The sequence below is a fragment of the Taudactylus pleione genome, unplaced genomic scaffold, assembly GCF_031769625.1.
Source record: "Taudactylus pleione unplaced genomic scaffold, aTauple2 ptg000055l, whole genome shotgun sequence".
In the NCBI taxonomy this organism is placed as follows: domain Eukaryota; kingdom Metazoa; phylum Chordata; class Amphibia; order Anura; family Myobatrachidae; genus Taudactylus; species Taudactylus pleione.
The window spans coordinates 6342831-6360562 of record NW_028284457.1 but is presented as its reverse complement, the minus strand read 5'-3'; the positions used below and the strand labels follow the sequence as shown (position 1 = coordinate 6360562).

Genomic DNA, 17732 nt, shown 5'->3' with positions numbered 1-17732 from the left:
CTTTGGGATCTTGAGCAACCGATTCCGGATTTTGCATACCCCCATAAATTTAAAAGTGGAGAAGATTGACTGGGTGGTCCTGGCTTGCTGTATCCTGCACAACTTCATGCACAAGAAAGCCACTCAGCAAAGGTCATTGGACACACCTTCAGTTGAAGACCATGATCATCTGGAAGAGGTTGCACCATTCTCCTCTGTGGCGGTCCCAGCGGTTATGGAAACTGGTTCTACTCTGGCTAAAAAGGTCAGAGAAGAATATATGGCCTATTTTAATGGAGAGGGTGCAGTGTCGTGGCAAGAACAGTCAATTTAATAAATTAAATAAACTTACCATAGATGACTCCAAGGAACCACCAACATCCTCTTCCAGCAGGCTGCAGTCCTCTGTCTCAGCCAACACCTCTAGAGAAGGTCTCACGGCATCCTGCTGCACCAGGAACATCATCATCTCATAATACCATAGCGTTGGGGTGTATATGCTGTCGGCACCAGCTCCTGAACATTTGGAGTCCTGCACCTTCTTGTGCGGTTTAACAAAGGCAGTACACGTAGATTCTGTATCTTTTGACGCACCCACACTAGGGAAGATGCATCATGATATGGCTTATTATACTCCAACAACTTCATTAAGGCCTGGGTACGCTTTGGCCGGTTGTTGTAGATTTTTGACTTTGTACGCCAAAGTTGCCGGTATACCACGATAAATCCAGTGATGAATTCTGGTTCACGATCCAGAGACATTTCTATGGAGAAAATTAGAGAAAATAATGTAAAGGACATATTCATTGTGTAGTTTCATTAAGCCCACCCCCAACAGTGGGGGTGGCCCAAAGAACTATGGGGGCCCCCCTGTGGACTTGTAATGTGGCCACCCCCAACAGAGGGGGAGGCCCAAAGAACTATGTGGGCCCCCCTGTGGACTTGTAATGTGGCCGCCCCCAACAGTGGGGGTGGCCCAAAGAACTATGGGGCCCCCCTGTAGACTTGTAATGTGGCCACCCCCAACAGTGGGGGTGGGCCAAAAACTATGGGGCCCCCCGGTGGACTTTTATTGACAGATTCTTTTAAGGTTAATAAAAAAATGTAAATATGTTATTAATTGTGCATAATTTTTTATGGCCGGGGTCTTTAAAACAATGCCCTTCTAGCTCCTGTGGAACTACAGAATCCAGGATGCCCTGCCACAGTTTTTTAACATGCTGTAATTTCAAAATGGGGGCAGGGCATGCTGGGATGTGTAGTTCCACAAGAGGTGGAGGATCAAATTTTTAAATCACTTTATGTATGTGGGTAAACATCTATCCAAATTACAAAAAAAAATATGAACGTAACATTATTACATTTGGTAAACATGGCTGGTGAAGGCTTGACTGAGCGATGGTCATCAAAAAACAAAGGTCTTTGCTAGGCACATAGGTGGGCATGGAGCAGGGATGGGCACTATGCATAAACATTGGTGGTTGCCAGTGGCCATTGTGCGGGGCACAATAGGTAGATGGTGGGCATGGAGCAGGGATGGGCAAACAGGGTGTGGCCACTGCTGGCTAAACACACAAGTCTGTGCAGGGATACATCCGCTATGCTTCAATAAAAACATTGGTGGCCAGTGGCTATAATATATATACACACACATACATATACACACATATACACATACACACATACTTGCACAATCTTCTCACCAGATTCAATGCTGCTCCTGTCCGTTCGGGCTCTCTGTCTGCAGTGGGCGTACACAGGAACTTGTCAGTCAAGTCCTGGAATTCGGACGTTCGGACGCAAGGATTCGTTGGATGCTGTAAAACAACACACAATCCGCATACGGATACGGCGGGCAAGATGTGCTGCACATATGATCAGAAGAGGCGATTGTACGAACAGCGGGAGCGCGCATCGTATCATTTCATAGTAAAAAAAACACATTTCTTACAAGTTCAATCTTACGGCGAGTCGAAAATCGTGTAGAAATCATGTAGGTGTATGGGGGCTATTAAGAGTATACAGTACATGCACATAATGGTAAGTACTGTAGAGCACCATATTAAAATCTGACTAATGTAATTTAAAAAAAAAAAAAAACAGACCTAACACCTCAATGCCAGGGTCAACAGGGGGATACACCCGAGTACAGCAATGCTTATCACTACAGTATACAGTAGTGTACTACTTATAGTAGTTACAGTACATTGTGGATGTCAAGCTTTTACAATATACTGTACAGTACTGTATATTAGTGTTGCAATACTGTACCTTTTTTTTCTACACAAATTCTTTGGGTGATAGCCCTCTTCAGAATGATTGTCCACATGTTAGTGGGTTTATTTATTTATTACATTTATTTAGTTTAATTATTTGTTTTCATGTTATTGTTATGTAGTTAATAAAAATGTTTTATTGTTGTACACCCTGTTTTGTCTTTTTATTTTTCCTGCATGGGACAGTACTTACTGTACTATATCATAGAATCTCAGGTTAATCTTAGACACATGTACTATACATTACTGTATGATTTCACAGGGAGAGACAGACATTGTAGACTTACAAACGAAGTTCATTCTGTTAGATATTTTAAAATTTTTAGAACCACAATTGATTGTATCAAATATGTTTTATAGTATTGAAGAAAGATCATGAACAATATTTTAACCAACAGTACTGTACATACAGTACTGTTTAAAAAGCACTATATTGTGTTCTATTTCAGTAAGAAGCTGTTTACAGTACAGTATCATAACCAGTTACTGGGCAACCCCTAGTAGCGGCAATCTCTGTCAGTATAAATGGATAAGGATAATAGAAAGAATGACACCACTCCAAGTTGATTTTCGGATATAGTTTATATTGCTACCTGATGACATTTATGTTAAATCAGAAATAAATATACAGTATAAACATACTGTATATTACATTGAATTTACAGTATTTGTACAGTACAGTATGTTTCCACATTTTTTTTTCAAACTCTTAATTCTTAATATACTTTTTAGCCTACAGTACTATGATATTACTGTACAGGGTTCTGTTAGTGGGCAGCACCTAGCTTTCCAATTATACTGTATTTAATGTACAACCAAGGTTGTTTACAATATTCATCTACTGAACTCACAATTGACTGTATAAAGTAGAAAGACATTGTACAGTAAACTGTAATTTACAAATTGTGGGGAGGGAAACCTTCACAAACACTGCTGGAGGTTTCCAAAATGTGCACTCTTTAGGGAGCTTGACAATGCTGGGTCTTCATAGGATGGTGCTGTAAGAGGGTATGCTGTATATACTGTAATCTTTATTGTCCAGACTGCCATACTGTGTGGAAACTGGGATACTGTTATAAAAGGTCAGTGCGTGATAGTGACTGGAAAAATAAAATAAAAATGATTACTGTAGGTCAGACAACATACAGATGTGTCCTCATACATCTACCCTCCTTGCATGCTAAACAGCCCTTCTAGTTGCGCGATGCCATGGCATGACTCGACAGCACAGAGTATCTTTTCGTAAGACTTTTTACCTTCAAATGTGTCTTATTCGCACAGCGATGCAAATAGTTTGCACAAGCAGCTTAGCTGTGCGAATAAGACACATTTGAAGGTAAAAAGTCACATGAAAAGATGCTCGGCGATACCGAATCACACGGAGCTCATGCATTATGTGTAGCATGACTTGTAGCGCATGGAGGATAGATGTATGTGGATATAGATGTGTCTACATACATCTAGCTTCCTGGCGCTTTAAATAGCCCTTCTAGTTGTGCCATGCCGTGGCATGACTTTGTTAGTGCTGAGCTTCTTTTTACCTTAAAATCTATCATGTTATTTGCACAACGATGTAAATAGACAGCACAAGCAGCTTCTGATGATTAAAATGATATGCAGCATGCCTGTGTTCTCTGAGCGAGTGCAGGTGTATCTGCATGTGAAATGCTACGTTACAGTATCAGCGGCTGTAACGTAGTGTTTAGCATGCAGACACCTGCAGTCGCTCACAGAACAAAGGCATGCTGCATAGCACAAGCAGCTTCTGCTGATTCAAATATGTATTCGCATCACTGTGCAAAAATGTATTTGAAGGTAAAATGATGCACGAAAAGACGATCAGCGCTACTAAGTTACACTGAGCTCCCGCATTATGTGTGTGAGGACAGATGCAGTGACAGGCTGGGCCGGGGGGCAGGGTGCCATGTGCCCCCCCGGGCCGCAGCGTCATGCGGGCCGCGGGCACAGTGACACAGACTGCACCGCGTGTTTAGTGCTGACCGGACGGAGTTCGGTCAGCGCTACACAAGTGACAAACACACAAGCGCCGGCTCCGGCAGCTGTGTGTTTGTTGTAAGCAGCAGCCAATAAGAGTCTGACAGACTCTCATTAGCTGCTGCTGCGCCCACTGCGGGAGCCGCTCCATCTTCGGGCTCACGCAGTGGGCAATGGGAGAGACGTCATGACGTCTCTCTCATAATGCAGAGCAGCCCGGGAGGACAGACGGAAGAGCAGATGGCGGCGGCGGGAGCGGGGATTCAGGTAAGTGTTTTTTTTTTATTTTGTTTTTTATATTACATGTATCTACTGGGGGGGGGTCTGGCACTACTGGGGGCACTACAGGGGGGGTGGGGGACTACTACTACTGGGGGCACTACTACTACTGATGTCACTACAAGGGGGGGACTACTACTACTGGGGACACTACTACTACTGGGTGCACTACAAGGGGGGTGGGGGACTACTACTACTGGGGACACTACAAGGGGGGGACTACTACTACTGGGGTCACTACAAGGGGGGGGGACTACTACTGGGGGCACTACAAGGGGGGACTACTACTACTGGGGGCACTACAAGGGGGGGCTACTACTACTAGGGGCACTACAAAGGGAGGGGACAACTACTAGGGGCACTGCATAGGGGGGAGGGGACTACTACTAGGGGCACTACATAGGGGGAGGGGACTACCACTGGGGGCACTGCATCGAGGGACCACTGCTGGGGGCTCTATATAAAAGGCAATACTGGGGGTACTGCATAGGGGGGAGACTACAACTGGGGCCACTATTTAAGGGGCATTGCATAAGGATTACCGCTATTGGGGGCACTGCATGGGGGGTGGACTGCTACTGGGGGCACTATATAAGGGGCACTGCATAGGGGGTACCACTATTAGGGGCACTGTATAAGGGGCTTACTACTGGGGGCACAAGGGGCACTGCACAGGGGGGACCACTACTGGGGGCACTATATAAGGGGCTTACTACTGGGGGCACAAGGGGCACTGCATAGGGGGGATCACTACTGGGGGCACTACTAGAGGCCTGCATAAGGGTGTTCTCTCCTGTGGCACACGGGGGTACTGCATATGGGCACTACGACAGGGGGCTGCCCCTAATCTTTATTTTTACCTTACATTAATCCCATATGGACCCGTCTCCTCCCTGGAACACTTGAAGGGGTTGGGGGGTGGGGCGCCGTAGCACGCACATTCTTCGGGCACCCTGGCTACACGCTACTCCTCTGCCAGGGCTGCCTGCATGCATTTGCCCCCCAGGCTAAAAGTTGCCAGCCAGCCCCTGGACAGATGTATGTGTTTTGACATCTGTACATCTGTACTGTACAGTAAAATTACAAATTATAGTTTTCTATAAATCTTTATGTACACTACTGTATTTTCAGTAAGTCTTTATTAAACTACTGTATTTTATTATTACAGTACATTAGCATGCAGTAAGATTGTAATACTGTATAAATGTAAATTCATTTTTATAATCCCCTACAGTACTGTACAGTCTTGTTACTGAGTACCAAACAGTACAGTATCACAAACTTATGTTTTTCAATGCAGCTACTGTATAACTGTTATAACAGTTCCTCTTAATTCTCCATCCCTATAAACTGCATTTTAAAAGATACTCAGTGTGGTTGTTCAAAAGTTAAGTGCATGTTGGAAAATAATAAAATACATTTTGTTACAGGTACAGTACACTACTGTTCACAACATTTCCTATGCCACTACAACAAAATACAATGAATACTTTTCAATGCACACTGTCATGCCAGATCTGTATGTCAGTCTTTCATACTCTGTCCTCAGGACCTCTAACCTGTGTGACTAATAACAAATACTGTACACCAGAGCAACAGCTTAGAGATCTGGATTATGAGAACTGTTAGGGTTCATGAGGAATGAGTTTGAGTTTAAGTCCGGTTATTCAATCTGTAGCACTTACAATACAGTCATCAATTAATGTTTATGCCATAGGTTCCAAAACTCTGTCCCCAAGCCACCCTAACAGTTCAGGTTTTATGTTATCCATACTTGAACACAGGTGACTTACTTAGTATTCCAGTATTTAACTATCTGTGCCCAATCATGGGAATCTCTATAACCTGGACTGTTAGGGTGCCTTGAGGACGGAGATTAGGAACCACTGGTTTACGTAGTAATCACATTACAGTACCCACCACAGTACAATACTGTACCTTTTTTTTATTGATGAGTGAATACAGATCATGAGCTCTTCATCATTCTTCACTTCTCAGCAGTTTCAGGTCATGTGGATGCCACTTTTTAATGTTTCACTGTGCAAAGCTTGCAGTGCTGTCACCACTGGCCATCTGATTACCATCCTCCATGACTGTTTTCTGAGCATCCGTAGCAACCCATTTAATGTGTCCTTTATCTTTTTTTAATTCATCCTTTCCAATCCTGAATCTCACCAGCATATCTTCTTTCAAATTGTTGGAGATTGATATTTTATGTTGGCTACCATTAAAATGGACATGCTTGGCCCAATTCTGGTACAGGTCATAGAGCACATGTTTTTGGAAGATGGCTTTGCAAATCTATGCATTTCACCATGGGATACACTGTACACAGTTGTCTGCCTCAGTGGTGATGGCACTTAAGGGGATATATCAGTCAATGGTGTTCCAAATATGGCCAGTGGTGAAGGAGTGCTAAACATGGCAGGTCTTCAAGGTGAAAGATCTTTCATTGTTGTTGTATGTGTTCATAGCTTCAGCTGACAACTGGGATGATGCAACTGGTGCAGTGTGTGTACAATTTGGTCAAGTGATGTGATCCAACTAGTTTTGTTTCCAAGTCAGGCAAGTGGTATGATGCAACTGGTGAAGTGTCCAAGTAGTGATGCTCTTGAACATCAATTACCTTAGGAGTGACCATTTCAACATTATATTGTGTTGCCTAGTCATGTGTTATTCTATTAGGCTGGCCAACAGCAAATTGCCATTCTTAGTGTGATGGATGGCTTCCTTCTTGGCTCCTGCAAGGGTGTACTTCAGGCCTTCTTTGAAACCATGCATTTGTGCCTGCAGATGACACACTTTTCTCACCATCCCAGCAGAGCTGCATGTACATTTATTCTGCTCTTCAAATTCAAGTTTCCTATGTGTCGATGAATATTATGCTTCTTGCACTGGTGTATTGTCCAGAAGCTCCAAGGTGTATAAGTCTTCATTCCTGGTAATTGTTACATCCATTAGTGTGTATTTTCCCTCATGGACAATTGTGTTCTCTTTGCTCATTGCTGATTCCACATCTGTTCCACCAAGGCTTGCAGGGTTTCATTCCTTAAAGTGCCAATAAACTTAACCAAAGACAGGTTCTTAGCCTTTGCAGTTTTTCTTGGCTTGACTACAGGTAGATTTTCCTCTCCTGCTTAGAATATGTTGTTTTAGAAATCTGTGTCACTGATGCAGCAATCATCTTGGCAAGTGGGAGTAGAGTATACAAGTGCGGCACTGCACTCTGGACCTCATTCAGAGCCGCTCACAAAAAGCGAGCGCTCTCTCTGAATGAGGGCGGACGCTTTTTTTTTTTTTTTTTTTTAAAGCCGGCCTCCTGGCCGCTCTCTGAGCTGTGGGTGACCACCCACAGCTTTGCGAGCTGCCAGGTGATGGTCGCGACCATCAGGCTTGCGATGAGACCCTTGTGGTAGGGTCACATCTGCCGCAAGCCCCAGTGAGCTTCCTGCTTTAATAGAGCCGGAAGCTACTACTGACATCACTGGTGATGTCAGTAGGGCCGCCCACAAATGGCAGGCGTTCCTTCAGGAACGCCTCTGTTTGTCCAGCCACCCCCCCACCCCGCCTACAAAACTGGGTGAGCTATCAACATCGACAGCCGCCCCTTTTGTAGCGAGCCCCGGAGCGAGTGAATTTCTCACTCTATGGGGCTTTCGCACACCGCGCAATGCACACCCATTGACCGGCTTGCGAGTGGGTCTGAATGAGACCCTCAGTGTGCTGCCAGCCACCGGAGAGAGAAGAGGGGGCCCCAGACAATGACTGCACACGGACCCCTTTCTCTCTTGAAATGCCCCTGCTAATGGCTAATAGCATTGTTCTTATATTTTACAGCGGTCATGTCACTAGTTGCTGAAATAGAGCAGCGGCACATATCTTACATGCATGCTGCTGCTAGCTCCGTGTTGGTCGGCTACCTTGTAAAATCGTCCCTAGACGCACACTCATGTATTCAGTCATATAGAACATTTAAACTAATGGCTAATAGCATTGTTCCTATATTTTACAGTGGTCATGAACCTAGTTGCACAGATAAATCAGTGGCACTTATCTTACATGCACGCTGCCGCTAACTCTGTTGTGGTCGGCTGCCTCATAGCTAGTCTCACCACTCAGCGGTCATTTTGTCAAATTCAAATTATGCTAGTTTTTACCAGATTCTGTAACCTTTGTACTGAAAAAAATAGTTTTAATAAAATAAAACTTTTTAGAAAATGTGCTACTTTTAATCCTTTATTACGCGCTCACGCACACTTGCACTACTATATTTTACATGCGCACCTAGTCCTTGCCGGTGCTTGGCCACCGTCCCTTGTAAAGTAGATTCCGGTCTTCAGAAAATAATAAACTGCAGCTCTTAATCTATGACGGACACGCTGTACAGCCAATCTGTGGGTGGTGCCACAGAAAATGCATTGGCTATTTGATGCATGCGCAGTGCATTTCAGGAAAATTGACATCTGGAAAGTTGTATTACGCTTTCAGGCTTTTCCTGCATCTCAGTCTGTTAATACTCAATATGCCATGATGTGACTTAATACACCAAGCTGCGTCTCGGCAGGGTGTGAGTAGCAGGCACGTTACATGTCGTATGGATGCTAGATGTAAGAGGACACATCTGTAGGTGGTGCCTTCTCTGTAGGTAGATGAAAGACCCACTTTAATTGCTACATATTTTTTCTATGTATAATTGTGGTAACCTTTGAATTCAGTTTACTTTTGTAGTACTGTACCTACTGCAGTACTGCAAGAAAAATAGGATTTTTTTACTGTAAAATCAATTCCCCTGAGTCCAATCTGGAGAACACTGATACTGGGATATGAGGGAGAGGGCAAGGAGTATGGGCTGGAACTCCCCCCTCCCTTATATACCCTCCCCTTCCCCAAACTTCTCAGTTATCTGATTTGCAACGCCAAAGCAGAAAAGAAGAAAACATGAAAAAAACAACATAAATAACAACACACACCAGGGAGGGAGCTCAGAGCTTGATTCAGGTTGGTTCGCAATGCTACGTTTGAACGCAACCGGACGCTGCAAAAATATGCTAATGAATGCATTCTCACTGCCATCGCAGCACAAGATGCAGGCACCCAGCACTACATAGTGCCGCCCCATTACCCTCTTCTCACATCCGTACTATTGTGCAAGTATGCAAAATCATCGGTAACATCGAGTAACATCGGAACTGCATGCACATTTGTGGTTGACATGACCCTGCCGCAGAAGTTGCTAAACTTCCTGGACGCAGTGAGTACTCGGGCTGCGTGTGGGTTCGCTGTGAATAATTTACGCATGCCCCTGCAACAGCGTTTGACTGCACTAACACACCTGCATTAGCACGGCCACCCCCCATCACCACCCACAAATGGCACTTCCTGTCAATCACTGAATGATGGGACTGCATACTGACTGTGATAGCATTCTCGAACGCACCGCCTGGTTTGTGCATGCGCACTGCATCTTGTACGGATTTGCAGAATGCAAACAGTGGCCGGCTGCATGCAAACGTAGCATTACGATCCAACCTGAATCAGGCCCTGAGTGTTCCCCAAACTGGACTTGATTTTCCTTCCTTCTTATATGGGGAACACTGATGCTGGGACTTCCCAAAGCAAGCCTCAGGAGGGAGTGGAATCACACACAGGCAATGCTATACATTGGTTGGTGCTATTTATCTCCAATTTTATCTCTCTCTAAGCATTATTAAATATCCCCCTTATTCACATACAATACAAATTAAATGAAATATTTGTCATTCACATTAAATTGAGTTGAGATCTCTAGAACATGGGAGGAAAATCTTTACGTTAGTTTAATTGTTAATGCATCAAAGCAGTTGTATTTATGTCTTGCATTGCTTTGTATCCAGTAATGCTATAAAAGAAAAAAATTAAACTATACATACTGTACTAAAAATTATGATTTTCGTATCCCTGCACTTTGAACATGCACTACAAATAAATTAGTCATGTTTATAGAACAGACTATAACCTGAAAATGGCAATTTGAAATAGATCCATGTAACTGCATTACTGTAATCTTGGTAGAAATATTATACTTTTTCATCACCAGTCCAGGGAAAAAGTGACAAAAAGTCATCTAGGGTGTCCATTATGGCATCAATGCGAAGATCATCCAAATCAGACTTTCCTGTCAGACCTAGGGAATATAAATAATAAATTTTTCATAGGATTTACAACCGGCCAGACTCATCTACTGTATGTAGACCAGACCTACTACCACGTCATCACTAAACAAGCATGGCATTGTGATTTACATGCTTTCCAAGAACAACATTGTTGCGAATCTTACAATTTGGCACTAAATCTATTTCCTAAAACAAATCTGTAGTGTAAACAATAGTCCAGAGCTTCAATTAGGAAATCAAGGCCCTCATTCAGAGCCACTCGCTAGCGGCAGTACACATCTGCGCATGCGTACGGTTTTTAGTACGCATGCGCGAACCAGTCAGTGCGGCTGAAAATCGTTGGTACGCAATATAGCGAGGGCCTGCTATTTTGAGTGACAGAATGAGGCGTATGTGGGTGGTAACAGGGGAAGGTGCTTGAAAACGGGGAGTGGAGATCAGAACGCAGGCGTGCTTAAAGGTCAAAACGGGCGTTTTAAGGGAGTGCATAATTAATCCAGTAGCGTCATTGACCACGTCACTTGTTTTTTTTTAACTCAGAACTGCTCGCAAAATAGCGGTTGAAAACACCAACCACAAGAATAGCGAGCAGTTCATACGCTGTACGATGTACTCGATTAATCTAATAAATAGCGGACATGACGTATGGTGCGTGCGGCCAGGGGGCGTTTTTATCAAATAAACGAGCGTATGTTTTGCTCGCTCGTTCAGACTTAGAGGTGTGAACAGACTGCAATTTGCGAACGGATCATTTGAATAGCCACCCCTTGTCTTTGAACGAACGACCGCAAATAGCGAACGGCTCTGAATGAGGGCCCAAGTCCTCTTCCCCTCTTCCAAAGTGGAGTCAAAACTGCAAAGTTTCCAAATGAGAACAAAGGGGTCGATTCAGACCCAGATGCTAAGCTGCGCTCTCTCACTGCTGTCAGGGGCCAGGTATGCAAATTCCGCAATCGCACTGTCTGACTTAAGGACGCTCTCTATGTTTTAGAGAGCGACGGCAGAGTGAGCGTATGCCGGTATAAAGATGCCCACTTTTCATTCTTAGCACACGTCATCTCCAGGAAGTGTATGATTAATCAGAATCATCGAGAACCATCGGAGCTGCAGGCAGCGCTTGAGGTAGACCCTACCCCACCGTAAGCACTGCGATCACTGCAGGCTGAAATACAAGCAAGTGACGTGTACAATGACGCTTCCATGCTAATTATGCACACCCATAAAACTCAGTTTTGACTCCCAGACACGCCTGTGTTCGCAGCACCACTCCCCCGTTCACAAGCACCTTCCCCAGTTACCACCCACAAATGGCACTGTCACTCAAAGTAGTGCTCAGTCTGTGTACAACGAGCGCACGAATCCAGATCACAGTGACTGGTTCACGTACGTGCAATGCGATGCATACGCATGTGCAGACAGGTGACAATTGCCCATAACATGCGTCCACAACTTTGGGCCCGGTTCAGACCTGGACACTAAGACTCCACTGTACAGGGGATATATCACCCCCTGATGAAGTCCACATAGACAAAATGCATTGGGGTGCTGTAAATGACCTTCCCACACAGGTTCTTTAAAGACATTCTACTGTCTTTTCAGATAAGCCAATTTTTATCTTATTTGATATACATGTTTAATCCCTTGTGTGTACTTGCTAATAAAAACTGTTTATACATATTACACTATGTTGTGGTAATTTACTCATTTCATATGCATATGGAAATACAGTCTAGCTCGCAATATCACCACTACAATTGTTTATACAGTTTCCATGTCTACCAAAACATTAATTTACATGACAACATGCAAATTATTTGAAGCTTTAGACTCATAAAACTCAGTTTGATTAATGAAGTACATATGTAGCTGTTACTAGGAACAAAAAAAAATTACAGGACAATACATTATAAGGTACATAAACAGAAAAAGTATGAACAAAACAAGAACAATAGTGGCATACAGTACAGAACATTGCATGACATGGACATTGTATAAACTGCTACATCAGTAGTCAAAAAAAACAAATAAGCTGCAGAGTGGCAGTGCCAGGGTGTTTGGTTCCATTGTAGGCAGTGGGGAGGAGATGATTGTATAAATACAGATTATAATAAATTACAATAAATACAGTGTAGTAGCTGTTTGCTAGATAACATGGAAGTTCTTGAACCTGGAATTTTAATTGTTTAAGCAGTGCGATAAATGTATTCAATTGCCTAACACAGTTCTGACAACCCAATAAAGTGGCAAACTACAACAATCACTGTGTCAAACATTTTCCTTAGAGATATATATAGATATATATATTTCTGCCGAGCCGGGATCCAGTTGCCCCACCCTGTTCTGCCCGCCGCACGAGTCCAACATGTTCCACGTGCCATACACACTACTTAAGGTAAGCCACTTGTTTGTGTACCTTGTTCAGCACACGTCCTGATGAAAAAGCCCCACGAGGCTTTGAAACATTGACTAATGTGAAATGTCATCTTAATACACATTTCTAAATGGAGTGCCATCTCATCTTTTCCTGAAGGATAGCTACATTGGCTTCATGAGGGAAGTACTATTTGTTGTATCTATTTGGGAAGGCACCCACAACAGTGATTTCTATTATCCAGAATGCCAATCCACAACCAATTACTTCAGCAACTGGGACTGCCAATTGTGGCTGAAGGGATTGATTTGTTTGGGCCCCCACAAAACATGCCTATATGAACGCTATTATTAAAATAGTCCTTAACCAATCTTTGAATGGTGACTATATCAGATGGAGTCAAGGTAGAGATCTCATTAATTGTAGGTAATTCTTTTAGACCCGTCAAACCTTGGTTGTATTGACTCATCTGCATCACAAGTGGGTCTTTTTTGGGAAAGTTTAGTTTTCTCCTGGCAGCTGCACTTGCTGGAAAAGCTGAAGGAGGAACCATAGCTGCATCATGTGCCGCTTGAGCTGACAATTTCCGTACCAACAGGTGTTTGCATCTCTTCAGATCGGTGTTCGCTGGGAAGAAAGACAAAACTTATGACTTAAACCTAGGATCCAGCACAGTCACTCCAATGTATTGATCCAATTGTAAGATCCTGACAACCCTTGGAAGCTGGTGAAGCAAATAAAGGACTTGATCGACAAGTCTGGCATACTAATCGCTTTATTTCAGCTCCTCCTTCAGTTTCTCAAGCTGCTTTTTCCAACAGTTTCCTCCTCTTCCAATGTCATAGTTTGTTGTGTAGCTTTGGATGGCTTTTTGCTGTTCCTCCATCCACTGAAACATATAAAGGGTGGAGTTCCATCTTGCAACAACCTCTTGCTTCAGCTGGTGACATGGAAAATTAAAAATTTCTTGCTGGTGCTGCAATCTTCAACATGCACCAACTGAATGGCAAAATGTCCAGAAAGTTTGTGGGCCACAGAGAGCATCTCCAGCATGGCACTGTCATTTTTAAAATAATTTTGCACCACCAAATTGATTGTGTGAGCAAAACATGGAATGTGTTGGAATTCACCCTGCTGCAATGCTCTCACAATATTGTGGCATTGTCAGACATCACAATACCAGGGAGAGTCCAAAGGGGTAAGCAATTTTCCAATGACTTCCTTGAGGTTTTCTAAGTTATTGTCACCAGTATGCTTCTTAGTGAAAGCGATACACAGAGTAGCCTGCTTCTGAATGAACTGCTTTTATTTAGATCCTGCTGCTGTTGGTGCCGCTGAACTCAATACACCCACCCAGTGGCCTGTTACAGTCATGTAATCTTGCATTTGCCCTGTTCCCCTTGTCCTCATATCTGTGATTAAGTGGAAAGTGGGTATAATGGTATTTTGGAGGACACTAATTAAGTTGTTTTAAATGTTCCTGTACAGGCTGGGAACTTCTTTTCTAAAACCCACTGCACTAATGGTATATATTGGATGCACATCTAATACTAGCATAGATGTTAAGGCGTCAGTAATCCACTGTGCAAGTGGGTGACTGCTGTCATACTTACTCCCCCTTGCAAAGGATTGTTTAACGGTCAATTGTTTTTTTTAACTACTACTAGTAGTATTCCTGGTCCCCTTCTGAGATAAAAATCCACTCCAAGCAGCAGCAGCAGGCGTAGTGCTCCAAGGAATCCAGGATAGGGGAGGACTGAGTTAGCATTATCAAATTGGATGCAGGTCTAGTTCTGATCATTGAGGATATGGTTGATGAAGGTGTTGGTGGTGAAGATGCCAGGTGTCTGAATCTAGCAGAGAGAAGTGAGCTAGCGGATGTTGGACTGCTTGTTGTTACTTTTTAAGCCAAAGTTTCTGAATTGTGAAAACACTTTTGATGGATGCTCTGTAGATGACGGAACAGGGATGAGGTTCCTAGATAGTTAGGGTTCCTACCTCTACTTATTCTATAGTGAAAATGGGTACAGATGGCTTGACAATGTCTGGATTTGGGTAGAAATGATTACAAACATAAGTAGATTTTTTTGTTTTATGCTCAGGCATGACAATGGGCTTTGTCACAATATTTTTTCTGAATAACACTGCGCTAACATTTAGTGTCACAATATTTTTTTATGAATAAAACACTGCACTACCACTTATAGTGTCACAATAGTTTTTATGAATACACTGCAGTGTCACAATATGTGTTGAATATTACACTGCATTTCCACTTACAGTGTCACAGTATTTTTTTATTAATACACTGCGCTACCACTTACAGTGTCACAATACGTGTTGAACATTACATTCCACTGTAAAGGGTCACAATATTATTTATGAATAAAACACTGTGCTACCACTTACAGTGTCACAATATTGTTTCTGAATACACTGCGTTACCACACAGTGTCACAATGTGTGTTGAATATTACACACCATTTCCACACAGTGTCACAATAATTTTTATGAATATTTTATACTGCGGTATTACTGACCATCAGTGTCACAATACTTCTATGAATAATAATACACTGCGGTATTACTGACCAGTGTCACTCAATACTTTACGAATTATACACTTATGAACCTACAGCGTCACAAACAATATGGCCAGCAACATCACAGTGTTTTAGATACACCTGGGGGGGTTATGGCATACAGCATCATAGTGTGGTGTACAGCACAAATTATTTTTTTTTTTACTTTTTTTAAAAATTTTAAAAAACTTTTACTTTTCTTATTTTACAGCCCGTGGACAAACAGTACACTTGATGGACAACACACTAGATGGACAGCACAGCACACATCTGGATTAACAAAGCAATGATAAATAACACAGCCCCCTGGACAGAATACAGCACACTGCATAGCATATCCCTGTATTGGACAACACAGCCCAACAAAACACACCCCTGTATTGGACAACACAGTCCAGCACAGCAGACCCCTTGCACACCCCTGTATTGTACAACACATTCCTCTTCCTGTTAGAGGTGGTGATCCCAACCTGTTACTGTTAAGATGTGAGTCCCGATGGATCCATCGTATGGATGTCATAAGTCTCCGTGGACTTAATAACTGTTTACCATTAGCTTGCCTTGTTTAAATAGAAAGATAAATATTTTCTATATATTTTTTAAATGCATGTTCTATGACTGGAAATTTATACAGTGAATAAGTGTGAATATATTTTGTGATCTCTATTATTAGGTTACCATGCTTAGCTGTAGTGTATATGATAAGATATTTGTATGGATGTTTGTATAACAGTTATTTAAGACAGTCTGTTATATTCCTAATGTATTGTACTGCTACCACAGCTATTATGTTTCCATTGTGATGGATTGTCACAGACGTCAAGCACCAGGTGCGCGATGACGTCATCTGTCCGCGACACTGATCGGGAACTGCATCCCACCTTCAGCAATGTGGTTTCATTTGGGTGGTTTGCTTATATAAAGTAAGGTGTTTTTATCTTTTTGTATCTTGAAGATGATGTCATTACACTGAAACATTGACAATATTGCCAGTGTCTTGTTTGTTACAGCAGACACTGTCAATATTAGATTGCCAGCTAGCTCACTTCTCTCTGCTAGATCCAGGCACCTGGCATCTTCACCACCAACACAGTCATCAACAGTATCATCAATCATGATCGGAACTAGTCCTGCATGCAATTTGATAAGGCTAACTCAGTCCTCCCCTATCCTGAATTCCTCAAAAGAATCTTTGAGCGCTATGCCTGCTGCTGCTGCTGGGAGTGGATTTTCATCCCAGAAGGGGACTAGGAAGACTACTATTTATGAATGCAAAATTTATTTGAAGGGCTTTTGTGCATCTGGACCCTCCAGAATGGAAACAGCAGCCATTTGAAGAGGGCACCAGTTACTGCAACTTCCACTTTGGCGGTACTTACCAATTTGTGTGGCTGGTTCTCCGGTTCCTAGGGGCCCAAATTCAAGTGGATAGCTAAGGGCCAGCCCTACCTGCACACTGAATTTGGTGAATCTAGCCCCTCAGGGCCAGAAGCCATGACCGGTGAAAGGCGGCTTAAGAAGGCACTTTCTAAATACGTATTGATGGCTCAAGATATGCAACTTATTAATGAAGATCTATACAAAGTATTATTACAAGAATTCCCATTGATACTTTTAATCTATACATTGCCAAAAGGTCCATAAGGGCATTAACCCACCTCCTGGCGGAACCATAATTTCGGCCCATGGGTCATTATCACAGCCCTCCTCTATCTTGCTTGATACAGTGTTGCAATTGCTGGTCCAATGTCATAAGAATGTGTTTTGTGATCGCTATTATTAGTTTACCAAGCTTAGCTGTGGTGTATGTGATAAGATGTTTGTATGAATGCGGGTGCGCAATGTCATTATCTGTCTACAACGCCGACCGGGAACTGTGTCCCGCCTTCGGCAATGTGGTTTCACTTGGGTGGTGTACTTATATAAAGGTAAGGTGTTTCTATCTTTTTGTATCCTGAAAGCGGTGTCATTACACTGAAACGTTGATAATATTGCCAGTGTCTATTGTTTGTTATAGACAGAAGTGCTGTACCTTTTACTGTGTGTATGTATATGTATATATATATATATATATATATATATATATATATATAATGTG

General features: G+C 42.8%; 1 protein-coding gene across 1 annotated transcript in view; it reads right to left on the bottom strand.

The window, feature by feature from the left end:
- LOC148535159 (hematopoietic prostaglandin D synthase-like) overlaps positions 1-17732 on the bottom strand; it is a 112408-nt gene that overhangs the window by 51297 nt on the left and 43379 nt on the right. The window contains exon 3 of the mRNA XM_088464428.1: positions 10592-10692. Coding sequence (XP_088320554.1) covers positions 10592-10692 — 101 coding nt within the window. The remainder of the gene's footprint in view (positions 1-10591; positions 10693-17732) is intronic.